At 34.0% G+C, this 27,444-nt stretch overlaps 1 protein-coding gene across 1 annotated transcript in view; it reads left to right on the forward strand.

The window, feature by feature from the left end:
• The window catches only part of GNPDA2 (glucosamine-6-phosphate deaminase 2), a 34,737-nt gene that overhangs the window by 1,197 nt on the left and 6,096 nt on the right, over positions 1-27,444 (forward strand). Inside the window, exons 2-6 of the mRNA XM_044682328.1 lie at positions 359-520; positions 3,411-3,512; positions 5,619-5,801; positions 7,892-8,076; positions 16,755-16,929. Coding sequence (XP_044538263.1) covers positions 397-520; positions 3,411-3,512; positions 5,619-5,801; positions 7,892-8,076; positions 16,755-16,929 — 769 coding nt within the window. The 5' untranslated portion in view covers positions 359-396. The remainder of the gene's footprint in view (positions 1-358; positions 521-3,410; positions 3,513-5,618; positions 5,802-7,891; positions 8,077-16,754; positions 16,930-27,444) is intronic.

The following is a 27,444-nucleotide window of genomic DNA, read 5'->3' on the forward strand; positions in this document are numbered from 1 at the left end:
TGTATTATTACCTTATCTAAAGCAGGAAAAAAGTTGCATGTTAATTTTATAGAGAGTGATCTGGAAGAACTTTTACATAAAATAACTACCTTTTAATCATTTTAATCATTTTTAATTTTTTTACCTTGACCATTTAATCATTACCTTGACCAAATCTTGAAACTTGATTTAATGTGCTTTTGTTTATTTGATTTTGTTTAGGAAGGAGGTCTACTGTAACCTCAGTATTTAAGATATATTAATTTAGTGTTGTAAATATGATAAACATACTTTTTGAAATTAACATCATCTCTGGAATCATTAGCATAATTTGTATTAATAATCTGCTTTAAAGTCCTCTGCAATGGAATTTTTCCAGGTTTGAAGCACTTGTCCTAGGAGCTGTGTGTCACCAGAATGAGACTTGTAATTCTTGATAATTATGCCTTGGCCAGTGAATGGGCAGCCAAATACATCTGTAATCGAATTATCCAATTCAAACCAAGAAAGGACAGATATTTTACCCTGGGTTTGCCAACAGGTAATAAGCTAATTTTTCCAGGTCAAAAAGTTAAGATTTGTAAAAATGTTAATATTGTGTTCTCCTTGCTCAATTTTTTAAAAGTTATTACATGATTACTATATATTGGAATAAAAAGAAAAAAAACTTTCCTGAGATAGAAAAATCTAAATGAAGAAATGAGTGCATTAGATTAAAATGTTCCTAGATATTTCTATTTGGAGTACTCATTTACTTTCACAAGAAATTTTTGTATCTTTCATTTTGTTTTTGTGGGGTTTTTTTGTAGGGGGATGTTATTATTGCTTTGATTATTTCCACTTTTTCCAGAATGGGCTTCCATGTGTTATACTATGATTAATAAGAAGTGAAAGAATTCTGGAATCTAGGTGGTTCAGTGGATAGAGTTTCAGGCCTGAAAGCAGGAAGATTTCCCTTTCCCAGTTCAAATCTGGCCTCAGATACTAGCTGTGTGACCCTGGGCAAGTACTTAACCTTGTTTGCCTTAGTTTCCCCATCTGTAAAATGAGCTAAAGAAGGAATTGCCAAACCACTCTAGAATCTTTGCAAAGAAAACCTTAGATGGGATCATGAAAAGTGGAGCATGACTGAAATGACTAAACAACTACATAATGTAAGGAATTAAGATAAGTATGGCATTCTGACCAGAGTATGAGGTTTCAAATCCTGCTTCTAATACTTTAAAGCTATGTGATCACTGGAAAGCCATTTAACAACAATAATACTGAAGGTTATAAATTTCGAACCAGAGGAAACCTTAAGAGGTTGTCTAGTTCAACTCTCTTATTTTGTAGAGTCCCAGAGAAATTATTTGCCTAGGTAGTAAGTGGCAAAGCTGGTATTAGGTCTCCAAATTCAACTTTCTTTCCACTTTATCACATGTTATTCTGACATTTATATAGTACCTTAGAGGTTGCAAATCACTTTATATACCTTATTTCATTTTACCTTCACTAACAACCAAGTAAGTAGGTGCTATTATCTTCCTTTTATTATTTAACTTCTCAACTTTATCTCTGTAAGCAAGAGATAATAATGTGGATAAGACCTACTTAACAATTGTTATGAAGTACATATTAGATAATGTATGTAAAATGATATGCAAACTTGAAAGTGCTATATGAATGACAATTACTATTTCTATGTATTTTCTTTTAGTCATTTTCTATGCCTCCTTTTTTTTCTTTTCTTAAAGTGTTACAAGGGAATGATGCCAGTTACCTTACACCAAAGGATTATTTCAGGATAGAACCTTAACTACAAGAGCCTAGTCAAATCACTGAAACACTGGAGACATTAGGTATGATTTCCAATAAGGCTAAATACACATTCAATCTCTATTCTTGATGATATGCAAAGTTATTGAGGCATTTACATTTCTTTTTTTCTTAACTTAGCATAAAGCATTTCAGTTGGTTTTCTGTCTTAGGCCACTAGATTAAGAAATATTAATAAGTGAGTTTTGCAACACTTCTGGTAATTACTTCCCATTTTTCACTTTTTCTAGATCTATATCTCTATAATTAAGAGCAAAGTTCCTAAAGATAACCTTCCTACAGTATCTGGAAACATTTGTTAGCTTGTAGAACTCCATAAATAATTCATTTGGGATTTATTGGCTAAGTCCCAGAGAGTTACCTGAGGCATACTGGGGTTAAGTGATTTGTTCAGGGTCATGCAACTATTACCTTGAAAATTCAAACCTAGGTCTTCCTGATTCTAAGCCCAACAAACTCATTTTAAGATGAGGAAGGGAAAAAGGCAGATTGAGTCTATTGTATAGCAAAAAAGGGAAAGTGGAGTAAGCTATATAATCTTATGTTCGATAGTTCATTTTTTAGCCACAATTCAAACGTGCTATAAAAAGACACTATATAGATGTCTTTTGAATTCCATAAGTTGAAAGAGATTCTTTACTTACACATCCTTAAGTTAGGCCACATATTCTTAGGCTTCAGATTCATCGGAGTCAGGGTTAAGATAAAGTGAGACAATCAGTTTTGGCAAATTGTATTTTTAAGTTTTTGTGCAGGTAGAGGTCTAGGTGGGTGGATAGAGTATCAGGGCTGGAGTCAGAAAGACTCATCTTCCCCTATTTTCAAAACTCTTCTCAGAAACTTACTAGCTGTGTTACCTTTTGTAAATCACTTAACCCTGTTTGCCTCAGTTTCCTCATTTATAAAATGAGCTGGAAAAGGAGGTGGAAAATCACTCTTGTATCTTTGCATAAAAAAACCCCAAATGGGATCACAGAGAATAGGTTGCAACTGAAACAAAGGAACAACTTTTAAAAGTTGACTTTATTATTTTTTAAAGTAATTTAAAGTTGAGACTTGGTTTATCACTAAATATGTATATAACATTAAGAAAACCTGCTATTTTCCTTCTCTCCTTATCTTGGCCTTCCTGATTTTCTTTATTCTCTATTTGTGTAGAACTTACAATTACTAAATTGGCGGTTCACTAATTATGAAGATAACTCACTTTTAGATTGTGTCTTAAGTTATACAGAGTGCTTTCCTCTTAACAAAGCAGTAATGTAAACATTATCCACATTTCACAGATGAGAAACTCAGATACTAAGAAGCCAAATAATTTTCTCAGGGTCACACATCTAGGATGTTTATGAATAAACTTAAACTTGAAATTAGGTCACTTTACTCCAAGCCCAGTATTGTCATATAGTTCCTTTCTCTTTCTGAAACTTTGAAATGACCAAATGAAAATTCTTTGAATGTCTTTTAGATTCCATGTCTTTAGTTATTCTCAGAAGTTTGCTCTGACAGAACAGAGTTTCATCCATGGATAGAAATTTAGGGTCTAGGAAGGGACTGATGTTTCGTATGCTTTTGTTTTTATTGAAAAAAAAGAATATTATTTGTTTTTTCAGGAAGCACACCTTTGGGATGCTACAAAAAACTAATAGAATATCACAAGAATGGAGACCTTTCCTTTAAATATGTAAAGACCTTTAACATGGATGAATATGTAGGTAGGTAATCTATATTTTTTAATGATACTAAAAAATTTCCTAGAATTGCACATGTGAGTTCTATGAGTTTTCTGTCATCAGCAGATTATATACTTTTGAGTTCAAGAAAAAATCCATAATTTCTTATTACTACATAGTGTATGTGTATGATTATGAATGAACCTTCTGAGTTTTTTTGGAGTATATGCCACTACCCCTTCAATTATATGTATTGCCTTTGTAGAAAATATAGGTAAATAAAGGTAATGGATAATGGAGACACCAGGGATATTATAATAAAACTAAGTAATTGTGGGTACACACACTGGGGTTAAGAGAGACTGGACCAGGATGGAAAGACCAGAGTTTACTGGATTCACACAGGAATGGCAGTTGGTCTTTACTGTCACTCAGTTTCCCCTAGGCCAGAGTCTAAGAAACAAGCAGGCAAGGTAAGAGGGATTAACTGGTTTTAATTATGTACAACTAAAGGTGGGATAGGGATGTCTACTCTAAAACATTAAATCCTAATGACAAAACCCACAGGGCAAAGGGAGGACTTATTCTACTCTTATCTAAGTGACCTAATAGGCAGGGCCCAAGGAGCAATGGAGTCTCTAGAAGGCTGAATCAATCCTGGTGCCAGCCAGTCTTGAATCAGCACAGCTATGGATCAGAGGGGTGTCTTTGAGGGTTCTCACAGCTTTCCAAAGAGGTTCACAGGATGCCAAAATCCTAGGTGGTCTGAGATATCCAAGAAGAAAGAGTGTGCTTGAGAAACTGTCCACCAGGTCCCAAACTTCTCTTCTTGGTGCTGCTCTGTTGTTGCTGGAAATCCACCTCCACTCAGGATCCCAAGGAAATCAGGAAACAGGGTCTGAGATCTCCCTGGGCTGGCAACAGTTTGCCCACCACTAATGGATTCCTCTCTCAGGGAACACACATTTCCTCCTCCTTCATTCTATCCTAGAATGCTCCAGCTCCAGCCTGCTAGATGAACCTTAATTCTTAATCAGTAACTAATCTTCCTCACAACACCCTTAAGCTTTTAGGCTTCCTCAAATTTCCATTAATAATTCCAAATATCATTGGGATAATTTTCCTGGTATATTGTTAAAGTGTGTGGAAGACACAGAGATAGAAGGGTTAACTAAATATATTGACTGACAACTGTAATCCAAAATAATCACCCCTTGCTAGAAAGGTGGATTAATAATCACTCAAATGAGGTATAGTAGCAATAAATGCAAAGCTCTATGCTTAGGCTAAAAAATTCAATTGCATCATTATAGGAAATATGTAGCTAGAAAGCTCATATTAAATGTTAGGAGTTTTAATGGAATGAAGTATGAATCAACAGAGTAATGTAGTAGCCAAAAAAAGTAAATTGATTTTAAACTACATTAATAGAGCATAATGGGTGGTGAGGTGGGGGGGCAGCTGGGTAGCTCAGTGGATTGAGGGTCAGGCCTAGAGATGGGAGGTCCTAGGTTCAAATCTGGCCTCAGACACTTCCCAGCTGTGTGCCCCTAGGCAAGTCACTTGACCCCCATTGCCTAGCCTTTACCACTCTTCTGCCTTGGAGCCAATTGGCTCCAAGACGGAAGGTAAGGGTTTAAAAAAAAAATAGAACATAATGTCCAAAGTGAGGGAGGTAATGGTCATCATCAGACCTTATTTAAATATTCATTCAATTTTGAGTGCTACATTTAAAAACAATGGTTAATAGGTGGGAATTTGTCTACAGGAAGGTAACTAGTATGGTTAGTTAAACTAACTAAGGATTGTTAACTTGGAGAAAACTTGGATGACATCAAAACAATCTTTAAACAATTGAAGGTTTGTCACATGTAAGAACAATTAGATTTATTCTTCTTGGTCCTTAGAAATTATGAGGAGAGAGAAATTTTAGTGCTTTATAAAAATAAACAACAAAAAAAAAAAAACCCTTAGAACTCGAGCTTAAGGATGGTATAGAAAGGCAGTGTGTTTTTAAATATTTTTCCTTCATGTAGTGCTAAAAGGGACCATAGAGTTTGAAGTATGGTATTGAGAGTTGTTAAGAGATTCTGGAAATTCATTAATCCCTAATTATAAAAATTATCAAATTGATTTTATTAACTCTAGGACTTCCCAGAAATCATCCTGAGAGCTATCATTCTTATATGTGGAATAACTTCTTTAAGCATATTGACATAGATCCCGATAATGTTCACATCCTTGATGGAAATGCTTCAGATCTACAGGCAGAATGTGATTCATTTGAAAGAAAAATACAAGAAGCTGGAGGAATTGATCTTTTTGTTGGAGGTATGTAGAACACCTTACCATTAATTCTGAACTAATATGGAGCTTTTTTTTTTTTTTTATTTAAAACTGTAGGTCAGTCAGCCTCTATACCTTTTTGCAATAAATGTATTTAAGAAATTTACCATAACCAGAGCAATTTAATGAAGATTATATTCAGAGGTGTACTGGTAAATGTTTAATAATTGGCCATTGGGGAAAAAATATACATATATACATACATACATACATACATACATACATACATACACATACATAAAACACTTTAAAGTTTAATCTGCAATATTAAAATTTTTTTCCTATCACTTTAAATCTAGGCAATCAATAAAAGAATAAAGTAAGCCCTGATAAGATGTAGTGTTTGCACATTTCTGAGGTGCACATACACTGAAAATTTTAACATTTAGCTCTCATCAAATGGTAATAGCCAATTCCAGCACACTACTGATTGTCCTCAGGCATTAACTAGATCCCTTTCCATTCTCCTCTAGACCACTCTTCCATAGATAACAATTTTTTGTTGTTGCTTCAAAATATTTTAAACTAAGAATCTTTTAACTTTGGCAGTAGTGAATCTTGGCATATTCTATTCAGTTACTTTTTTAAAAACCCTTATCTTCTGTCTTGGAACCTAGGCAGAAGAGGGGTAAAGGCTAGGCAATTGGGGGTTAAGTGACTTGACAGGGTGACACAGGTAGGAAATGTCTGAGGCCAGATTTGAACCATATCTAGGCCTGACTCTCTATTCACTGATCACCTGAATGTTACTATTCAGTAACTTATAACATGGTTTCTATTTGAAAACAGGCATGTATGTTTCCTTCTCCTTTCTTGTTTGTATTGTAGTTCTCTTACCAAACATCATACATGTTATATGTAATAATACCACAGGAGAGAGGAAGGTAGAAGAGAAAAGAAAAAGAGCTACCCATTCCCTAAGTCAGTATGCCTATGGGAAGAGTTCTTAACTTGCTGTCTATGGACTTGTTTTACAAATATTTTCATAACTATGTTTCATCTTAATTTATTTCTTTGTAATCTTACATATTATGCATTTAGAAATATTCTGAAAAGGAGCCTGTAGGTTTTTTCAACTAATAAAAGAGTATATTACAAAATAGTAATTCTTTTTTTTTTTTTTTAATTAAACCCTTATCTTCTGTCTTAGAATCAATACTGGGTATTGGTTTTAATACTGAAGAGTGGTAAGGGTTAGGCAGTGGGGGGGGGGGGGGTTAAGTGACTTGCCCAGGGTCACACAGCTAGGAAGTGTCTGAGGTCAAATTTGAACCCAGGACCTCTCGTCTCTGGGCCTGACTCTCAGTTCACTGAGCCACCCAGCCCCCGAAAATAGTAATTCTATAGAAGTTTGTGACTTCTTGTTTCTGTTACATAAATATTTTTATTTTTTAAATATGGCATTTCCATAATAAAGGGTATAATACACCAATTAAATCATAGGCTTAGATTAAAAAGAGAGTGTTTACTACTTATAGTAAACACCTTTTAATCGTTTTGTATAAATTTAACAATGATTGAGATTTCAAAGATTATTCTAGTCCTTTGTATTCTTTTAACAGATTAAGAACCTGAAGTATATGCACTGTTCCAAGGTTACAAAGTTAGTGAAAGAGGAGGGCAGTGGGGGTGGCTTGGCAGATTGAGAGCCAGGCCCAGAGATGGGAGGTCTTATCACTTTTCTGCTTTAGAACCAATACCCAGTATTGATTCTAAGACGGAAGGTAAGGGTTTTTAAAAAAAAAAAAAAAGGTAGTGAAAGAACTACTAGCAGAACTCAGGTCTCTGAACCTAGGCAAATGCTCATTCCTTTTTACCATGTACTGTTTCTGGTAAAGTTCCCAATATAGTAATGCAGAAATTAAGGACTCAATAAATAGTTGTTGAATTTAATATAATTCATTTAAAAAAGATTAAGGAATTTTAATGGTTTAATTTTAAAGGTTTTCAGGAACATAGCTTTTTGGAAAAAGAAAAATAAATTTATAATATTTTATACTCTTAAAACTTTTGGGGATCCTTGCTCGTTTTTATGTACAAATCCATATGTATGATTTGTCTGTTTCTTTTGAAAGGCATTGGTCCAGATGGTCACATCGCTTTCAATGAACCAGGATCCAGTCTTGTATCAAGGACAAGATTAAAGACTCTAGCAATGGATACCATTTTGGCAAATGCTAAATATTTTGATGGAGATTTATCAAAAGTGCCAACTATGGCTCTAACAGTTGGTGTGGGAACGGTGATGGATGCTAGAGAAGTAAGAATTCAGATGTTCCTTTGGTATTTGTTTTCTATATATACCTCTCTTTGAAGTTCTGGTGTTTTTGTTTAGCCTATGTAAAATGTAGGGCAACTTGGTGGTGCAGTGCATGCCAGGCCCTGGAGTCAGGAAGACCTGAATTCAAATCCAGTCTCAGATACTTACTAGACATGTGACCCTGGTCAAGTCACTTAACCCCATTTGCTTCAGTTTCCTCGTGTATAAAATGAGCTGGAGAAGGAAATAGCAAACCACTCCTGTATCTCTGTGACCCATATTATGGGGAAAACCAGGGGATTTAACTTAAATATTATTTGTGGGTTCAGTGGGGTGGATAGGAGACAGGAAAGGTCAATGGGTAAGACTTTACAAGCCAGGGAACCAGGTTTAGCTATAAGAGGAAACACCAGGTAACTACAATCTTGCAACAGTAATTAATACGAAAATATATCCATCTTATTTTATATATGATATAACCAGTTAAAACAGTAATAGGAGTGTGTGCTATAATATCTAGAATAGTAATGTTAAGAATAGGTTGGGCTAATTTAAAATCCAATATACCTCTACAATACCAGGTTATAATCTTAAACCACAGGTAGGGGATGAATAATATCCTTTGCCATAACCCCAATATCAAATAATCCATACAGTCTTCAAATACCATTCTTCCAAACATTGATACAAATGACCAGTTATACAAAATTACAGTGGTGTTATTAGCCACAATGAATGACTAATAACCAATAACTAACACAAATGCAACAATATTCCCACAACAATACCAGTTTACAATTAAACAGGACAACACAAATAACAAAAGGCAAAAAAAATGGGAAAAAACCCTTTCTCTGGGCCTATTTTGCCCTGGATAGTATATTGGCTTCACACAGAGATTTTATCAATGACTTGGGGTGGGGGGGTAAGCAGTTCTGAGTAGCTCACCACTGGCTGGGAACTTTCAGCTCACAGCCAATGGCTGTACACCTCCACGGAATGTTCAGAATCCTCTGACTTCCAGCCTAGCTCTGTATGTCCAAGAGAGAACTTCCTGTCCCCCTGTTACCCAACCAGCTGAGGGTGCCAAACTATTTTGGGGAAAACCAGGGGAGTTAACTTAAATATTATTTGTGGGCTCAGTGGGGTGGATAGGAGACAGGAAGGGACAATGGATAAGACTTTACAAGCCAGGGAACCATGTTTAACTATAAGGGGAATGACCGTTGACGGAAATGGCAGTTAAGCCTGACTGTCACTCTGCTCCACCCAGCCTGGAATAACCTCAAAGTGTTAAATACATTCAATGAGGACTTTAAAGTACTAGAAAACACACAGGGAAACAGTTTAATTGTAATATAAGGGGATAGGAGAGGGGGTTAGGTGAAACTATATCTAACTGCCCAGGACTGGAGTCAAATAGGGTAAGTTCCTTAGCCAACCTGACTTCTGCCAGGTTTTGGCAGCTTGGCTAAGGACCTGAGGAAGAAGGCTTGAATTTGGGGTCTCACAACTGTTCCAGAGATGTTTTCAGGATACCAGGAACCAACTCCTCCACAGCCGATGATCCAAAGTAACTAGGTAGGGAGAGAAGTCTGCAAACTGTCCACCAGATCACAGGCCACTTCCCTACTCAGAGTTGACTTGCAGGATTGATGTCTTCTGTCTTTTCAACCTTCACCACTCTCCAAGATCCCAGGTCAAAAGGGACTGCAGATTGCACTTCTGCTCTGAACCCCTCACAGCACAACGGTCTGTCTGTTGCTCAGCACTCTCCTCCCTACCCCCTGCATTCTATTCAGAATGTCCATGACTTCCAGCAAAGGCTTTCCCTAACATGCTTACACAAATCTACTTTTAAACTTTTAAAGCCAATATCTATTACACCCAAATGGGGTCACAAATGAAATAAGTAAATAATAAATATTAGTAGGTGGTATAATCGTTAAGGGGTTTAGGTGGCTTATTCTAGGTTCTTGATGTAATAGTCCTTTGGGCCAGTTATTCAGAAGTTCTCTAGATTTGAGAAGGATTCAGGGAGAAACTGACCAATTAACAATAAGTTGTTAAAAAAGGTTTATTATAAACTGGGACAGGTAGAGGAAGAGGGAGTGGGATGAACTAATTAAGGTTAAAACTAAATCCCTCCCACCAAGGTCCAACAGGTTTCCAGTAGATGTTTCTACACCGATCTCTACCTCAAAATCCCCAGCTATCTGTATTATGTCCTGACCAGAATCCCTACCCCTTTTAGTAGTAATTAAGAATAAGGGGAAGCTGGAAGGTATACAGGTCCACTGGGTCAGCAGGGAGATCTCACAACTGTTGTCTTCTGAATCTAGCAGGAATCCAATTGAATCATAGCAGCATAAATCCAAAAGGAAGGGGAGTAAGCATCTGACTAACACAGTCCTCCTGTGTAGCTTAAACCAAACTCTGACCACATCCTGGCAGGTGAAAGGCTTGAAGATAAGTTCAAACAGACAAGGTTTCCAGAGAGCAAGTCCAGCAACTAACTGTCTCTTCAGAAAGTCACTGACTCCAGAGTTCTGGAATTCTCTCCCTGCCTCAGCCTAGTACTTCTTGCTTTCCCTGTAACACAAGAGTTAGACATGACTGAAAAAAATGAATGACATGGACAGTATTTTGTATTGTACAGTGTACAATATGTACATTTTTTTCAGCTTTTAATAACTGATGTCTCTTAGAGTTATGAGATGCATTCTAATTTAATTGAAAGACTAATTGAAGTTAGAATTGAAAATTCTAATCCAATTGAAAGACCCAACCTATTCTTCCTTCCATTTTGAACTAACCTCTTAATTTTGTAGTTGTTAGGTATTTTCAGTAGAATAATTTTGTTTTTAGAGTCTGTTTTATGATAACCAGTAATGGCAAGAATGGGATGATAATTAGTTATAGGGAATCCTCAGGATAATAAGATACTTTAGTTCATTCTTTCTGAAAGGTCATTTATAGTTATAGGATCATCAGCAGAGAAATAAGCCAGTTTTTTAAACTTTTATGGATTTCCTCTTTTCCTTAACTGTCTCTTATCTCCTGCTGATCGGGAGCAAAGCTTTTAAATTTGCTTTAAAAAGTCACAATCTGTAAGTGTTGCAGGACTTTTAATTGAATCAACATCCTCTTTGGCTGATACTAATTATTGCTTCCTGATTTGTGTCAGAATTATAGTAAGTAGTATAGTTAACTCAGTTATTGACAAATAGATCATTTGAAGCCCTGGATTTCTCCTGTTACTGAAAAGACAGGTTACTGGTGACAAAAGTGGCAAGGTAGGGGCAATAAAACAGACAACTTCAGTAGTTTTCAGCTTAGTAGAATAGTAGCATGGTGTATAATGAAGTAGATTCAAATCAGTGTCAGCTTTTTAAAGTTGACATTTTAGGCATTTCACACTCCTTGCATTAAGTGCATTCTTTATCAGTCTCTGGTTTCTTGATACCTTCATGATATATGTAGTCTTTCAGTCATAATTTAGTATCACTTCTTTAGTGATAGTCTTTATAGCTTGTACAGTAATTTATTCCATCCTTCTTGAGTAACTTGTTCTCCCCCATTTCTAAATCCAACCTAACCCTGGTTAATATTCACAATCTTTCTTTTGACAGAAACAAACAGAAAGAAGGCACCAAGTTAATGCTGAGAAAATAGTCCCATATTGACTTGGTCCACTGTAAATATGTGTGAGCCTTCATGGCTCCCTAGCATTCCAATTATTTATCTCTTTATTTACTCTCCAAGGGGACAGAAAGGAATAATTATTTATATAATGCCTACTACATGCCAGGTGCAATTAATTTCATCTGATCCTCAGGACAATATGGGAAGGTAGGTTCTATTGTTATTCCCATGGGATGGGGTAGGGGAGTGAGGAGGAAACTGGAAAACTGAGGCAAGAAGAAGTTAAGTGACTTGCCTAAGGTCACATTTTCTAGTAAGGATCTGGCTTAAGATTTGAACTCAAGTCTGAAGACCTGAACACTTATTCTTCCCCCTCCCTACTAGCAAAGCCCCTGAACTTTCCTCTGATTAGATTACCTAATTTTGTATCCTAAATTGTTTTGAACATATTTGCTTTGGTGATAAGAATTCGCTTTATTCTGTATTTTAGGGTTTTTGGACTCATTAGGGAGTCCTTCACAACTATCTAGCCAATAAATCACTTACAATAAAAAAAAATTACCTGATACAAGTCCTTTCTTCCTTTTTTTTTTTTTATCTTGGACACTTAAAACTTCACAGACTAATGGTATGCCTTCCTTCATTTGCTAGTTTTAGAGGATAAGAGGGATTTTCCTCCTTGCCGAAGCAAACCGGTCTTATTTGTGCCCTAAATGTCATCTACTTCTTCATTTATTCCTATTCTCTCTTGAATCTTCATTCTTTTCTTTCTCTACTCTTCTGCTTATTTGCTTGCTCAGGTTTCCCTTGTCTCGTTAGAAGCTTTCCTAATGCAGCTGCTCCTTCAACCTTTCATCATAGCTGTACCCTTCTCTTCATTATTAAATGGGATTATTCTGTATAGTCTCTCCATTTTCTCATTACTCTCAATCCCTTGTAATCTGGCTTTTATGAACAAATGCATGTTATTTTAAGAAATTGTAAGATCATTCTTGATCTTTTTGTAGCATTTTAGACCCCTAACTCCTTAACCTTTTACCACTCTCCCTTGACTTCACTTAATATTCTTCTCTCCTGCCTTTCAGAATGCTTCAGTTGATACCTCTTCTTCCTGTAACTTTAAATGTGTCTCTACCCTGGGTTCTCATCTCTTTTCTCTTTATATGCTTTCTGTCTTGTCTACTTTTATCTTCCAGATATATCTTTGAATTTGATATCCTGTTGCACTTTGGTCCCACATTTCCAGTTTCCTGTTGGACTTCTTTATCTCAAATTCACTGTGTTAAAAGTGAACACATAGGAGGGCAGCTGGGTAGCTCAGTGGATTGAGAGCCAGGCCTAGAGATGGGAGGTTCTGGGTTCAAATGTGACTTCAGACACTTCCTAGTTGTGTGATCCTGGACAAGTAACTAGACCATGTTTGCCTAGCCCTTGCTCTTATGTCTTAAAGTTGTTCCTAGGACAGAAAGTAAGCATTAAAAAAAATGTTGCCCAGCCCTGAATGTACTTCTTTAGTATCTCTCACTTTCATCCTTTGTTTCCATTCTTCGTCTTAGTTCAAACCTTCTTTATTGTAGTCAGACTTTTAAAATAGTTTCTTCAACTTCTAAACTAATTTCTCTGAATCTAATCTCTTTGCTCCATTTCATCCTTTACATTGCAGCATAATTTTTCTAATGCAGAGGTCTATTTATATCTTTCAGTGACTCCTTTTGACATATAGGATCTAGAATTGTCATTCAAGAGCTTTAACAACCTAGCTTCAGCCCACATTTCTAGCATTATTTCACATTATTGCATCTACTCTTGATCCATTTTCCATCCCATCATCATCTTATAATAATAACAACAGTAATAATAGCTAGCATTTACACAGTGCTTTAATATTTACAGAGCACATTATAATCTTATTTGATCTTTGCAACAACCCTCTGAGGTAGATTCTCTTATTAGCTTCATTTTATAAAGAAATGATGAATGAGGAGGGTTAAGAGATTAGCCCAGGCAGTAAATATCCAAATCCAACATTTTATCCATTTTACCCCTTCGCCGCCAAAGTGATTTTCTTCTAATCGAGATCAATCTGTTATTCAATAAACCAGAGTGGCTCCCTATTGACTCTACAATCTCTTTATGCATTTTAGGCCTAAGGGCATATTTTCAGAAAAGGTGGATGATATTTTAAATAAAGCTCAGCCAGGAGTTCTATATGGCAGAGTGGCAAAGTGTAAGAAGTAGAGCATTTTGCTTAGGGCCACATTGTGAAGGGCTATGAATATCAAACAGAGGAGTTTATATTTGATTTTAGAGTCAATAGAGTTGATTAAATAGCCTTTCCCAAAAATACCATGTATTTTGTATATTCTATAGATGCTTCTTACCTATATGTTGTATCACTTCACAGAATGCTTCTTGAGGTTACAGTTTCATTTTTATCTTGGTATCTCCAGTGCCTAGCATGTAGTAGACACTTAATAAATGCTTATTAATTGATTCATATATTGTCCATTTTTGCCATTTTAGACTGTTAAACATTCTTCAATGTCATCTTGTCTTCTGGTTTTTGTACACTTGCCATGGATCATTTACCCAATTTGAATTTTTTTCTTCTATACTTCTATTGAAATTATTCTCATCTTTTAAGACCTAGCTAATATCCTTTTTGAAGTATTCCTTTCTTCCCTTTCACTAGAAGTATTCTTCAGTTTTATTCTCTGAGCAACTCTATGTAATTCACAACTCTAACTTGAATTAGAGTTATTTATATAGATTTTGGGGGATCTTTAGATCCTTCTCCCTTCGCTTTTAGGTTGTTGAATTGACTTCTCCCCTTGCTATTTAGGTGGTATGGTATAAGGGAAAGAACATTCAACTCTGAATAATAATTTACAACAGAAACAAAGAAATAAAAAACTTATGTTCAATCCCCATTTCTGACTCTTTACTAGCTATGCATTTATGGATCATTAAACTGAGAGCAATGGGGGTTAAGTGACTTGCCCAGGGTCACACAGCTAGGAAGTATCTGAGGCTGGATTTGAACATAGGATCTCCCGTCTCTAGTCTTGGCTCTCAATCCACTCAATCATAATTTTAATTAAAAATACCTTGATATTTGGTGAACTTGAGTAATTATCAAGATACTTTTAATTTTGGTTCTAAATTAACTGAGAAATCCATATATTCCCTTTATAGGTATAAGTTATGCCTCTAATCCATTATCAGTGCTTATAGTTCCATGATTCCATGGGTTCATGATTTCCTGCATGAGGTTTTATAGATTATGATGTATACATATATTCTCACCTTGTTTGACTTTTGTCAAATCTTTCTAGTGAATTTCAATAAAATCGTTTCCCAATCTTTAAAAAAAAATTAAACTGAAAATGGTAGTTATTCTATTTATGCCAACATGGGTTATTGTGAGGAAAGGTGTATCAGAGGCCAACTTTTCTGTCATGTGATCAGTTGTTTTAACCATTCTCTGATAGTTTTTCCATACTAGCTTAATATGGATATCATGCATCTATGACAGACTATAAGGGGTTGGGGGGGGGGTGTTTTGTTTTGTTTGGTATTATCTGCTATTACAGTGTTTTGTTTTGGTTTTTTTACTATTTCCCCTGGATTATTTCACAGAACCCTATCATTTCCCTAAAAAAGGTTTGAGAAATTCTGACCTAGAACATTTTCAGTACAGCACTGCATCAGGATTTCTTTATTTGTAACTTTTCACATGATAGCAGTCCTAACATTCACTGTATTTGTATCTTTTCACATGATGACAATCCTAGCATATCTTTATTCACCTTTTCTGTCAAATCCAGATGACAGTGATGTAAATGTTCAGATGTTTAGAATTTCATCATTTATAAAAATACACTTGATAATTCACAGATTGTGATTCATAAAGTGGATTTCTCTCTTTCTAAAACATGAGGGAGAAAATATTAGTTTTGACAGCTCTCTACATGAACACAGCATTTCAGATTTCCTGTATAAATATACCCCTTGATTATAGGGTCTTTACTTCTTTTTGATTTCTGGATTTCTCCTTACAGTTTTGTTTAGGCATTTTCACTGAGATAATCTCCTTTAGGTCTCCTAAGGAGTCTCTCTGGATTCATTTTTCTTACTTGAACACCTTGGATTTCCTCCTCATTAGAAGACTCTTCTAAATGTTCTTGCCTTTTATGCATATTGTTTTTGTTTTCAAAACAAACAAAAAAAAAAGATTGGATCTCAGTGTCCCAGGCTCTTCCTTTTAGCCCCACTAAGCTTATACCTACTTCCCAAATTGTTATTCATTTGCTTCAGATGTCTAGGTGCAATTTTGCCAGGATTGGAAACTCATTATTTATCTGTACACGTAAGCCTTGTCATCTTCAAAAACCGAATCCACACAATGACTCAAATCAAAACTTAACAGGAAGTGATTTTTCCTCTTTAAATTTTCAAATTGATTTTCCTTTAAATTATTGTGGTTTTTGTTTAAATTGTTCAACTGGTTCTACACAGTTCACTGTGCATCTATTCATGTCTTACCAGATTGCTGAATCTATCATTATATTCATTATTTGTTAGTTATAATAATAATCAGTTTGTACTCAATAAGCATTTATTGACTACATGCCAGTATTAATCAAGTCTGTTTTGTTTATAATTTAATGTTGAACCAACCTTATCATTCCAAATATAAATTCAACCTTGTCATAGTGAATACTCATCTTGAATGTTTTAAGCAATATGAATGTTTCTATAACCAATTTGTTAATTATCTTAATATTTTTTTGGTATACATTAGAGATATAGATATCAATCTATAATTTCTTTGTCTTAATCTCTCAAACATTTGATATCAAGACTATTTCATGGAAGAAGTTGGATACTACTTTTTTTTAGTTTTGCAAAGCGTGTTTGTGTATGTGTACATATAAGCCTTTATAAGACTGATGCTAATTATTATAAATGTTAGTTCCACTTAAAATTATATAGGTTCTTTCAGAATTTAATGTAAATTTGCTGTTTTCTAGGTAATGATTCTCATAACAGGTGCACATAAAGCATTTGCACTGTACAAGGCCATAGAAGAAGGAGTCAATCATATGTGGACTGTTTCAGCTTTCCAGCAGCATCCTCGAACTATTTTTGTATGTGATGAAGATGCTACCTTAGAATTAAGAGTTAAAACTGTGAAATACTTTAAAGGTGAGCACTGAATTTAAGTTGACTATGTATGATTTGTTAATGATATACTTAAATTCTAATATGGCTATGGAATTAAATCCTGCCCTCTATTCCTGAAAACTGGCATTGTGCTGGCACATTACCCATGTTTTCAAGAAGTAAGAATGTCTACATTAAAGTAATAGTGGCTGCTGAATGAATAGCTGTTTCTGTTCTCACATTTTGAAAAAGGAAAGCATTAGGAGGACCTGCATTCTATATTTTTTGTTAAGATATTTTATTCATGACTCAGTTTTGCACATGGAAAATTTAACCAAAAGTGAAATCTTATAGTTTCAATTATTTTATATCTGTATGGGCCTTTTTCTCTGCTATTGTCCATTGCATTTTACATTTTAAGGGTTCACATCCATTTTGAAAACTCATGTCAACTTGAATTTCCTTAATTTGAGTTCCCTGTTATGATGCAAATGTCATGCCTATTTTGAAACTTTCATAACCAGTGCTGCATTTTACTTTAGTAAAATTATACTTGATTTTTTTTCTTGACATTCTATGTTAGTTTAGATGAAAGCAAATGAGTTGAGCTAAATGATCATTTCGTATTTAACTGGGAACTTTCTTTAAAATAAGAAATCTATATTATTAAACTATACAGTATTTAGATTTATATAAGTAATTTTTAAGTGTATAGAAGGACATGGAAATGAAGAATACTTTGTAAAAATGATACTTGCAGAAAAGACCTCAGTATATTTCAAGGCACCAATTATCCAAAAATTTAAAGAATCTTCAAACTATTAATATTTAAATGGGGACAAAAAATTTGATTGTCATATGATTGAACTTTTCAGTGATAACTTTTTGTAAGAATTTTTTATTTTTCCCCTTTGTTGTACTTTTACTGCTTAAAAATGGAATGTCTATTTTGCTTAGTCTTTCTTATCCACTGTATTTGTTGTAACAGTTGAGAATACTGAATTTCTTAATGCATTTCTTTTGATATTTCTGACTATAAGGGTGGAAAGAAGTTTCTTTAAAACACAGCTTCCTTCATTTCTCTCCTAAATTTTATTGAAAGTAGATATATCAGTTAGTTGTAATAAATCATGACATTTATGGTAATATTTGATTACTTTTTGTTTTTTAACTTATTTGATCCTAATAGTACAGAAGAGAAAAAAAGATCCATTTAGATTTTAATATGTTAAATTTCATTAATCTTTTTTTAAAAGCCACAAATGCATCATTGAAAAATCAGAAACATCATTGTAAATGAAAAATACCTGTTTGTTGAATAAGTGAACACTATAGTATTGAGTTCTGAATAAAATGTGATTGGTCACAATTTTTCCTGAAATTTTCCTATTTATTTATTCAGATGTCTTCCTAAATATCATGTTACTTGGAAAAGAATTTTACAACAGCTTTTTTTCCATGGCATATATTTATAGAAACATGAGCAGTGGCTATTTACATTGAAAGTAAAATACTTACATTTTCAACTTCAACAAGCATTTATTAGCCTCTATTACATGTGAAACATTGTGTCAGATCCTGGGGACACAAAGACAAAAGCAAAACAGTTCCTTGACTCAAGGATCTTATATTTTGTAAGAGAAATGGGAAAAGAAACAAGCATTTTTTAGGCACCTGCTATGTACCAGACACTGTACTTAGCACTTTACAAATATCACCTCATTTGATGCTCACAACAACCCCAAGAGGTAGGTATTATTTTCCTCAAGGAAACTGAAGTATACAGAGGTTTAAACAAATTCTTTCAGGGTCACATAGCTAAATGAGTATCTGAAATTGGATTTGAATTTAGGTCTTCCTGATTCTAGGACCAGCACTTTATCCACTGTCCCACCTAGCTGCATTTGGAGGGAAAGGAAATTTTTATAGAAAATTAAATGAAAAGTAATTTCAGATGGAGGATACTTACTTCCTTTCAAAGTACAAATATAAGTAGTAAAGAGTGCTAGAACTCACTTTAGAGATCATTTAATCCCAACCCCTCATTTTATAAAGAGAGAGCCAGAGGGGCCTCGTGGTCTTTTTCAAAGTCAGTGTGTAGTAAAGTAGAGATTGGAAGTAATATCTTCTAGTTCTTATTAGTGTTTCTTTTAACTTTATACCATACTACATTCTCATTTATCATTTTAGATTTAGTGTAGTAGCATCTTTCAGATCTTACATATAGGGCCTTCGTATCTTAAAAAGTATCCTTTTTTAGAAAGTAGTATAATTCCAACCCCCTTATTTACAGATTGGGAAACTAAGGTCTAGGGTGGTTAAGTGACTTGACCAGGCCATACAGCAAGGCAAGATTCCTTACTGTCCAAGTCAAGATTCTAATGCATGTCTTCTGACTCATAGTCTAGTATTCTATCAGCATTTTAACTACCAAACATTATACCTATTTTAATCTGGATTTTTGTATGTCTGGATAGTATCTTATTCTAATTAGTCTAGACATGCAGATGTGGTATATTGTGAGACTCTTCCATTACATGTTTGTTTTATCCACTGGTTTTTCTAAATGTTTATAAGGCTATTTACAATTTTAACCTGGTTTAGGAATCTTTAATCACCTTTCTTGTCCAGAAAGCCATCTATCTCATTCTCTTTTCTTTCTTTAAGAAATGTTAAAAGGGATCTGAATCAGATTTTCGTTATTTTGCCTAACATAATAAAAATTTCTTAACCATAATAAAAATCAGAATTATCTGTTACTAGTTTAAAAAACCACCATTTACTTTTGTGGTATCACTTATAGAATAATAACAAAAACAGCAACAAATTAAACTGATAGGAAAAATTTAGTTGCTTGTTAAAGCAATGTTTTGGTCTTGTAATAATTAGTGTAATAGTAGATATTTTTACCTGCCTCAATTCTAGTCCCTACCCCATTGCTAGAATAGTTTCTTATCTCCTTCCCTAAAGGAGATAGTTCCACAAACCTATTTCTTCTTCATTTTGATTCTTTTTTCCTTCAACAATCTTATTTATTTAAAATTACTTATTTTTATAATTTTATATTTTAAAATTGCCTGTCCAGTGGCATTGGCAGTAAAATAGCAGGAAAAAAAATCAGATCCTTTTCTACCTAGTACCAGTAACTGCATTAATTTGCATTATTGCTTATAAAAGATTAGAAAACCAGTCGATTTCTTTAGGATTTTAGTAAATCACTCATTATAATCTAGATTGAAATGAAAAGGGCATGTGATGTAGAGGAGATTCTTTTTCAGGTATAGATTAACTGTTCAGTTTTTAAGGTCCTTTCAAGTCTTAAGTTTCTGTGAAGACAGACTTTACAATAAGTCCAAAAAGAATTGCTCAGTTTTAAAACAATAAATATGTGGTATAACTAGATATTCTTTTTAACAATGTGTACTAGATAATTTTAACATTAGGTTTGTTTTTTCCTTTATGCCTCCTAAGTCATTATCTTTAATCTTCTTTTCTATTCCATTGTGCCTTTTGTAAATCTCATTCTATTATTAATGATCTTGTCTTCATCTTAAAATTCCTCCTCTCAGACCTTCTCTATTGTCTTATAATTATGAAGACCTGACTTCTCAAGAAAACCTTGCAACCCTGATCACTCTTTCCTCTTTAGTACACACCTTCTTTCATGATTTCTGACACATAGACTGTTTTATCCAATGGTGGTATGAATAATAATAGCTATCATTTATATAGTTCTATAAAGTTTGCAAAGCACTCTACAAGTATTACATTTTATCTTCACAGTAATTCTGAGAGATAGGTGCTGTTAATATCATTTTATAAATGAAGAAAATGAGCTTGACAAATCTACCTGCCCAGGATCACACAATTAGTAGGTATCTGAGGTCATATTTGAACCTGACTCCAGATCTAGCACTCTAGCCACTGCACCACCTAACTGCTTTAGCTTTCCTTAATATCCCACCATTACTTAGCAATTTGCCTTCCTTTGAAGATTATTCTAGTCTATTCATCAGGTTCATCCTCTCTAGAACTGTGATATAGTCATCTACTGTCTATAGGTTGTTCTTCTTTTCTCTTAAGTACCTAGTTCCCTGTCTTCACATCAGCCTCTGCTCATACTCTGCCAAACCCCAATCCTGGATTACTCCAACCATTAGTCTTTGCCTGTTTTTATGTTTTGAAACATACAATTAGAAGAATCTATAAAACTGTCAACTGGCTCTACTGCAAATTTGTTATTTAATTTGATATGTTCTTTATGTGCTATATGAGGCAACACAATGAAGTGGAAAGAATTATTATTGGAGGCAGAGGACCTATATTTTATTCTAGGCTGTACTACTCACTACTCGTGTGACCTTTGACAAGTCATCTGGCCTCTTTTAGATAACCTCTAAGCACCTTCCAGTTCTAAATATGTGATCTAGTCCATATGTCTTTGTTAAAACACCAACTGGCATTAAGGGAAACAGCCATAACTCAAAAATCCTCAAGAGTAGGTTCGGATTTAAGATATCATCTCATACAATCTCCATGTTATGAAGACAGGGAAATATCCAGAGGTCATATGATTTGCTCACGGTAATAAGCACAGCCAGGGATCAAAACTACCTCTCTTACTTCAAATTTAACCAACTTTCCACTATACCATTGATATTTATTAAAAATCTAAAGGGTTGGTGACCAGTGCAAAAATACTGCTAACAGCTTCTACTTTGCTTCTTTAGGAACCAGTAGACATTAACCACTGTTAAATCAAATCTTTGATTTCTTCCCTGACTTGGTAAAATAAAAATAAAGACAATAAAATATACTTAGCTTATGTTTAAGGTTGCTATATTTTAAGAAAAAGCTCCCCTAGTTAACCCAGTACTATTTTGCCCATACGTAGGTTTCTATACTTTTCATTCTTTGAGTGTCAGTAATAGTCAGATTTGGATATTCCCTCCAATTCCTAAAAGAATTCCCTTCTGAACATTTCCAAAAGGGAAGTGATAAACTCATTTCCTTTCACCAGTCCTACCTCCCACACTCAGTAATACAAGTATATGGGAGAACTTCAGTTAAAAAGTCTCCCCAAATACTCCAATCTCATCAGGAGAATAAAATTAAGTGGTCAGAGTATATATACATATATATATATCTTATAAAACCTTTCTCTGAAAGATACCTATTTTCTGGAGAAAACACTCAAATTAAATTATTGTAAATTGATTCCTATTTTGGAGCTTTATATTTGTGAAGAATCTCCATACTCAGGAAAAATTTCTTTTGTGATCCAAATAATCATCCCCCTATTTATTTTATTTTAAATATTTTAAATATTTAAATATTTTAAATATCCAAATTGTCATAATCAAGTTAACATTAATAAATCAGCTAGTTGTGCAGCTAGGTGTTATCCTATGATCTAGTAGAGAAGATTAACATAGATGAAGAATTAAAGGACAATGTATAAATATGTGTAAGATACTTTATGAAATGAAAGCACTTGAAACATGAGTAAAGTGCTTTGAAATATATAGAATTAGGAACTCCTAAATTGTTTGATACAAAAAATAAGAAACTGAGTCTCAAAGACACTCCACTGTTAACATGAGCTGAGTTAGCTCAAGAGGGTTTCTATAGGGATTTTGAGGGATTTGAGGGATCTATAGGTTTTGCATAGATCAAGAAAAAAGGCAGAAATAATCATTTATCATTGATGCCCTCCTTATACCTGATCTGATTCTTTGATACTAAGATCTTCAGTAGTTTGGAGCCAAGTTATACACTGAAAACTAAGCAGTAAAGCTTAGAATGAAAAGAATAGGAAAAGTCATATTTTAACTTTTCTTTTTAATGTATGTTATTAGCACACTTGTTTCACTGTCTTGTAATCTACTAGATTGACATTTTAATTACTCTTTATACTTTGGAGTCAGAGATAAAACTGAAGACAGATTTCTGTATGTAATTGTTCCTTATTTCAATTATATTACTGGTTTCCATTAGTTTTAAAATCATATTTTCATTTTCATAGCCATTTCTAAATCCCAAGTACTCTTAATTACATCCTTGAGAAAAGATAGAAAACATCAGAATGAAAGTCATGGAGCAAGATTGTCCATAGGATAACCTAATTCAGATTCATTCTCAGGGATTTGTCTTAGGACTAAAGAGGACGAGGGACACAGAGGGAAGTTGTTCTTGCATTTCTTAGGTACCCAAATTTCCCCAATAATACCTCACTAGAAATGAAATTGTGCCCATCTTAGGGTAAAGGAAGGAGAACAAAGGCAAAGTTAATTGTGGTAGTCTCTTTGCCTTAGCACTAAACACTGCTTTTAATTCTTTGTGTTTTATATAAGAAACTAACAGTTCAATTTAATGTAAGGGACTAACAACTCAATTTATTTTTTTTAAAAGCAAAAATTTAGAGATGTGCTACCCAATTGGAAAATCAAGTGGACATTGTTTGAGAGTCATTAAGGTGAATTTTTTTCATTTTATGTAGATATTTACTTATAATGATAATATACCCTTATTATTATTCCCAGATCCAGAGTAGTTAGTTTATTCAATATGAAGTCAGTATCATTTTTACTCACAATTGCTAAATAAATATTTAAACAGTAGACCTCATGGTACTTTAGTTACCTATTACTCCTCAAGTAGTTATTGAAGCCTTGTTATTGTTAGACATAGTTCTTGTCACTGAAAGGTACAAAATATAAAAGAAAATTAAAATTTCAATATAACCACGATTTACTAATTTGATAATAGGTATTGACTAATTAATAAACAAGCAAGACACTGATCACAAATTATTTGGAAAGAACAGGTTTATTATTTCTATTTTTAAATGTCTTATAGAATTTTAGAACCAGAATGTTTGAAATAATCAGTAAAAATTGATTAAATACCTGTTTTGTGACAGATTCCTTTCTAGACTTCAAACTGAAACAGCTCACTCCTTGAGTTCTCTTCTATGTAGTAGAACCAATATATATTTAATTATGTGCAGAGTCTATATAAAATAAATGAGACACAAGAGTGAAGGCACTAAGAGCTAGAGACAAACCTTCATTCAAAAAATGGTGCTTAAGAAGGGATTCCAGAGTCAAAAGTGAAGAGTACATTCTAAACATGAAGAACAATAATGAAAAGACATGAAGACAGGAGATGAAGTGTCCTGTGAGGAATTCTAAAAAGAATAATGGAAGGCTCGGTCGGTGTATTGAGAGTCAACCCAGAGATGGGAGGTCATAGGTTCAAATCTGACCTCAGACACTTCCAGGGTCAGTGACCCTGGGCAAGTCATTTAACCCCCATTGCCTAGCCCTTACCCCTCTTCTGCTTTGGAAGCAATACACAATGTTGATTCTAAGGTGAAAGGTAAAGGTTTTTAAAAAAGAAAATAGTGGTTACAATGTAAAATAACATAATTAACGCTTTAATTGAGTAGTTTATATTTTATCCTAGAGGCCACAGGAGTCCACTAGTGTTTTGCATAGAAGTGCCACAATGAGACCTGCACTTTAGGAAGATCTGTTCAGCAGCTTTATGTAGGATGGATGAAGTAGAGGGAGAAGAGAATTAAGGAGAGGATACCAAGAAGGGAGCTAATTGTTGCTTAGCAATGAAGACCTCATCCATGATCTTGACTGTAGGAGTAAAAGCATTGGATGTGAAAGATGTGAAGGGAAAAATAACAAGATGTGGCAACTGAATAGATATATGAGAAGAGGAGTTTTCAATAACATCAATGTTTTGAACTTGGAAGCCTGGATAAAAGGTGCAAGGTGTATCCTTGAAAGAGACGTTTGGAAGAGGGGTGGGCTTTGAAGAAATGTAGTAAGTTCTTTTTCAAATCTTTTGAAGCAGAAATGTCTGGTGGGATATCTGGTTTGGCATCTCATCCATTGTTTTCTAAATGGAAGAATCAGTCTTAAAGAGTGATTTGCTCCAGGAACATTAGGATCCAGATATTCAAATTCCTAGCATACTTTTCATTATACTATGCTACCTTGTATTCATGTTATAGATTTCTTTCTTCAAATAGAACAAAGGAAAAAATAGAATAAAGATTTGTTAGCTATTATGTATGTTAGCTATTAAATTGAACAAAGGGGAGGAAAAAAATAGAATAAAGGTTTGTTCATGAGATTTTGTTGTTGTTGTTATGCATTTATATAGATAGTATCTTCTACATCTTTGACCAAAATCTTTCCCTGATTCCTCATTGTGGCATGAAAGTGATCTTGGATGGCCAGCTTTGACAGATCCTAATGAGCTGAAAAGGTTAGGCTCAGTATTGCCCTTTATATTTGTTGATATGACCAACCTAAGTTAGGAAAAGTTCATGGTCAAGTAGACAGTAGGTGTTTTGTTTTTATTTTTTTTTCCACAGCTGCACAAGATAGGAGAAGGTTTGAGTTCCAGGCTAATTGAAAGTCATTGAAGTATTAACAATACTACCCTAGACTACAAATACAGATTAGATGCATTTTGAACAATGGCAGTTACAAGAAAAAAGATTTTTCTTTCAAATATAAAAAAGATTATTTTGGGACACATTGTGATAGTTACTATAGAGACTACAGATTTTCCACTTGAATAGATACCAGAGCTTTTATGTCACACAAAAAATGCCTCACACACATAGAATTTTTAGTTCCTAATAAAACCACAAAGTAGAATTGTAATAGCATTCCTTCAGAAGTTTATAATGCATTGCCCCTGGCTAGAAGGAATTTAAGAATTTTAAGAAGGACAGGAGTCAAGAATAATGGTAAAGTTGTAATTTTTTTAAAAATCACTTATATCAGAGTCAAAACAAATTACTTAGTTGTTTTTGGATCAATAAGCCTGGTTTTAGTTATTTTTAAGAGTTTTTCTAAAAAAGTACCTTTCATTTTATACAGCCTATTATACAAGTTAATCTAAGTGCACAAAAGTTGGCATGACAAATTAAATGGAAGTTTGTATTCTTAAAGTTCCACTTTCCTATATGTAAACCAGAAAAAGCCTTGAAATTAAAATGTACATTGCCATAGTTTTAATATCACACTATTTGTGTACACAAGAAATTGGTTGTTGACCAAAAATTTCCACAAACCAGCACCTACTTTATCAGCACAAATGATGATTAATAGCCTTAATGATAACCTTGATGTGCTCTAAAATCCATAAGTGCTAAGTCACTTAAGAAATTTTAAATTATGTTCCTTATATTTTTAATCTGAAATGATTTTGTTTCTAATTCTTTAGAAATTGGTAACTAATGTATGGGACCGATTTTCTAGATTAATGATTAATCAAAATACAATATACTCCAAATTTACTGTATATCATAGCTTATTGCATTTTTAAAAAAAATTTTGTCAATGTACTTGTTTTTAAGACGTTATTTCTGAAATTGTTTTGCCACTTCATGTTATTTCTTAATCCTTGTAAAGAAAAAGCAACTAGTTAAGATTTTCTCTTATTTGTTTTATGTATAGTTCCCAAAAGATCAGATAGCAGTGAATTTAATAATTAAGATTTCCTCAAGGGTTTTTAACTATTTGATTGCTTGTTTACATAATTTTAAATATTTATTAAATTTCAATATCATAAACTCCTTTAACCCCATTTTTCTAAAAGTACTTCCATCACAATAGCTATAAATAAACTTAACTGGCTTATTTCTTTTAGTTGTTATCTATTTTAAGGTCCTATTCTGATGCCTCATGGCAGGAAGATCATCCTCTGTGTCTTTTGTTTTGTTTTTTCTAGGGCAGGGCCAGCTGACAGGATGTAAATATTGAAGTCTGCTAGTATAAGGGCAGGAATTGGGAAGGAGAGGAAGTGGTGAGCTAGCTGCAAAAGGAAGAATAACCTAAGGGTCAGTATACAATAGCTACCATGATAAAGAGTTGAAAATTTGATCAAGAGGACTGTAGTGTCATTAGACAACTTTTCTTTTTCCTTCTAATCAAAATTGTTCTTTATGGCCTTTTGAATTTAATTCTTGAGAGCTTCCCATCTTTTCTAGGCTTATTTCTCCTGTAGAAATTTAGTCCATGGATTCCTTTACTGTCTCTTGCTAAACTTTTTGCAACATGCTTTCCCCTTCTTGGACACATCAGACTGGGATAAGCTTCCTCTCTTCTCTTAACACAAATTCTCAGAGTTCATTAGTTCCCGAGGTTACCATGATTTCTACCCCCAGCAACTCTGCCCTCTTCTTGGTGAGAATTAGATGAAGAATGGAAATGTCTAATTGCTGCTTCTACCTCATGTAGGATGAAATTATCATGAAAATAAGTGCATATTATTAACCACTATCCTTTTGGCAGAGAGAATTTAACATGTTCAGATAATTAAAATTGTCTCACTACTATATCAGCCTTCTGTGCTAGGATTTGTTTACTGAACTATTCTTCTCTTTCTTTTTTCTGCCCAGGAAGTTCTACCTATCAAACAAGGCATTGAGAATATGAGCCAGGTGACAGATAAGTTCAGAGAGGTTCATCTCCAGAAGCTTAGTCACAAAGTAATGAATTCTTTTTTCGGCCATAGCTACTCATG

The sequence above is a fragment of the Gracilinanus agilis genome, chromosome 6, assembly GCF_016433145.1.
Source record: "Gracilinanus agilis isolate LMUSP501 chromosome 6, AgileGrace, whole genome shotgun sequence".
Taxonomy (NCBI): domain Eukaryota; kingdom Metazoa; phylum Chordata; class Mammalia; order Didelphimorphia; family Didelphidae; genus Gracilinanus; species Gracilinanus agilis.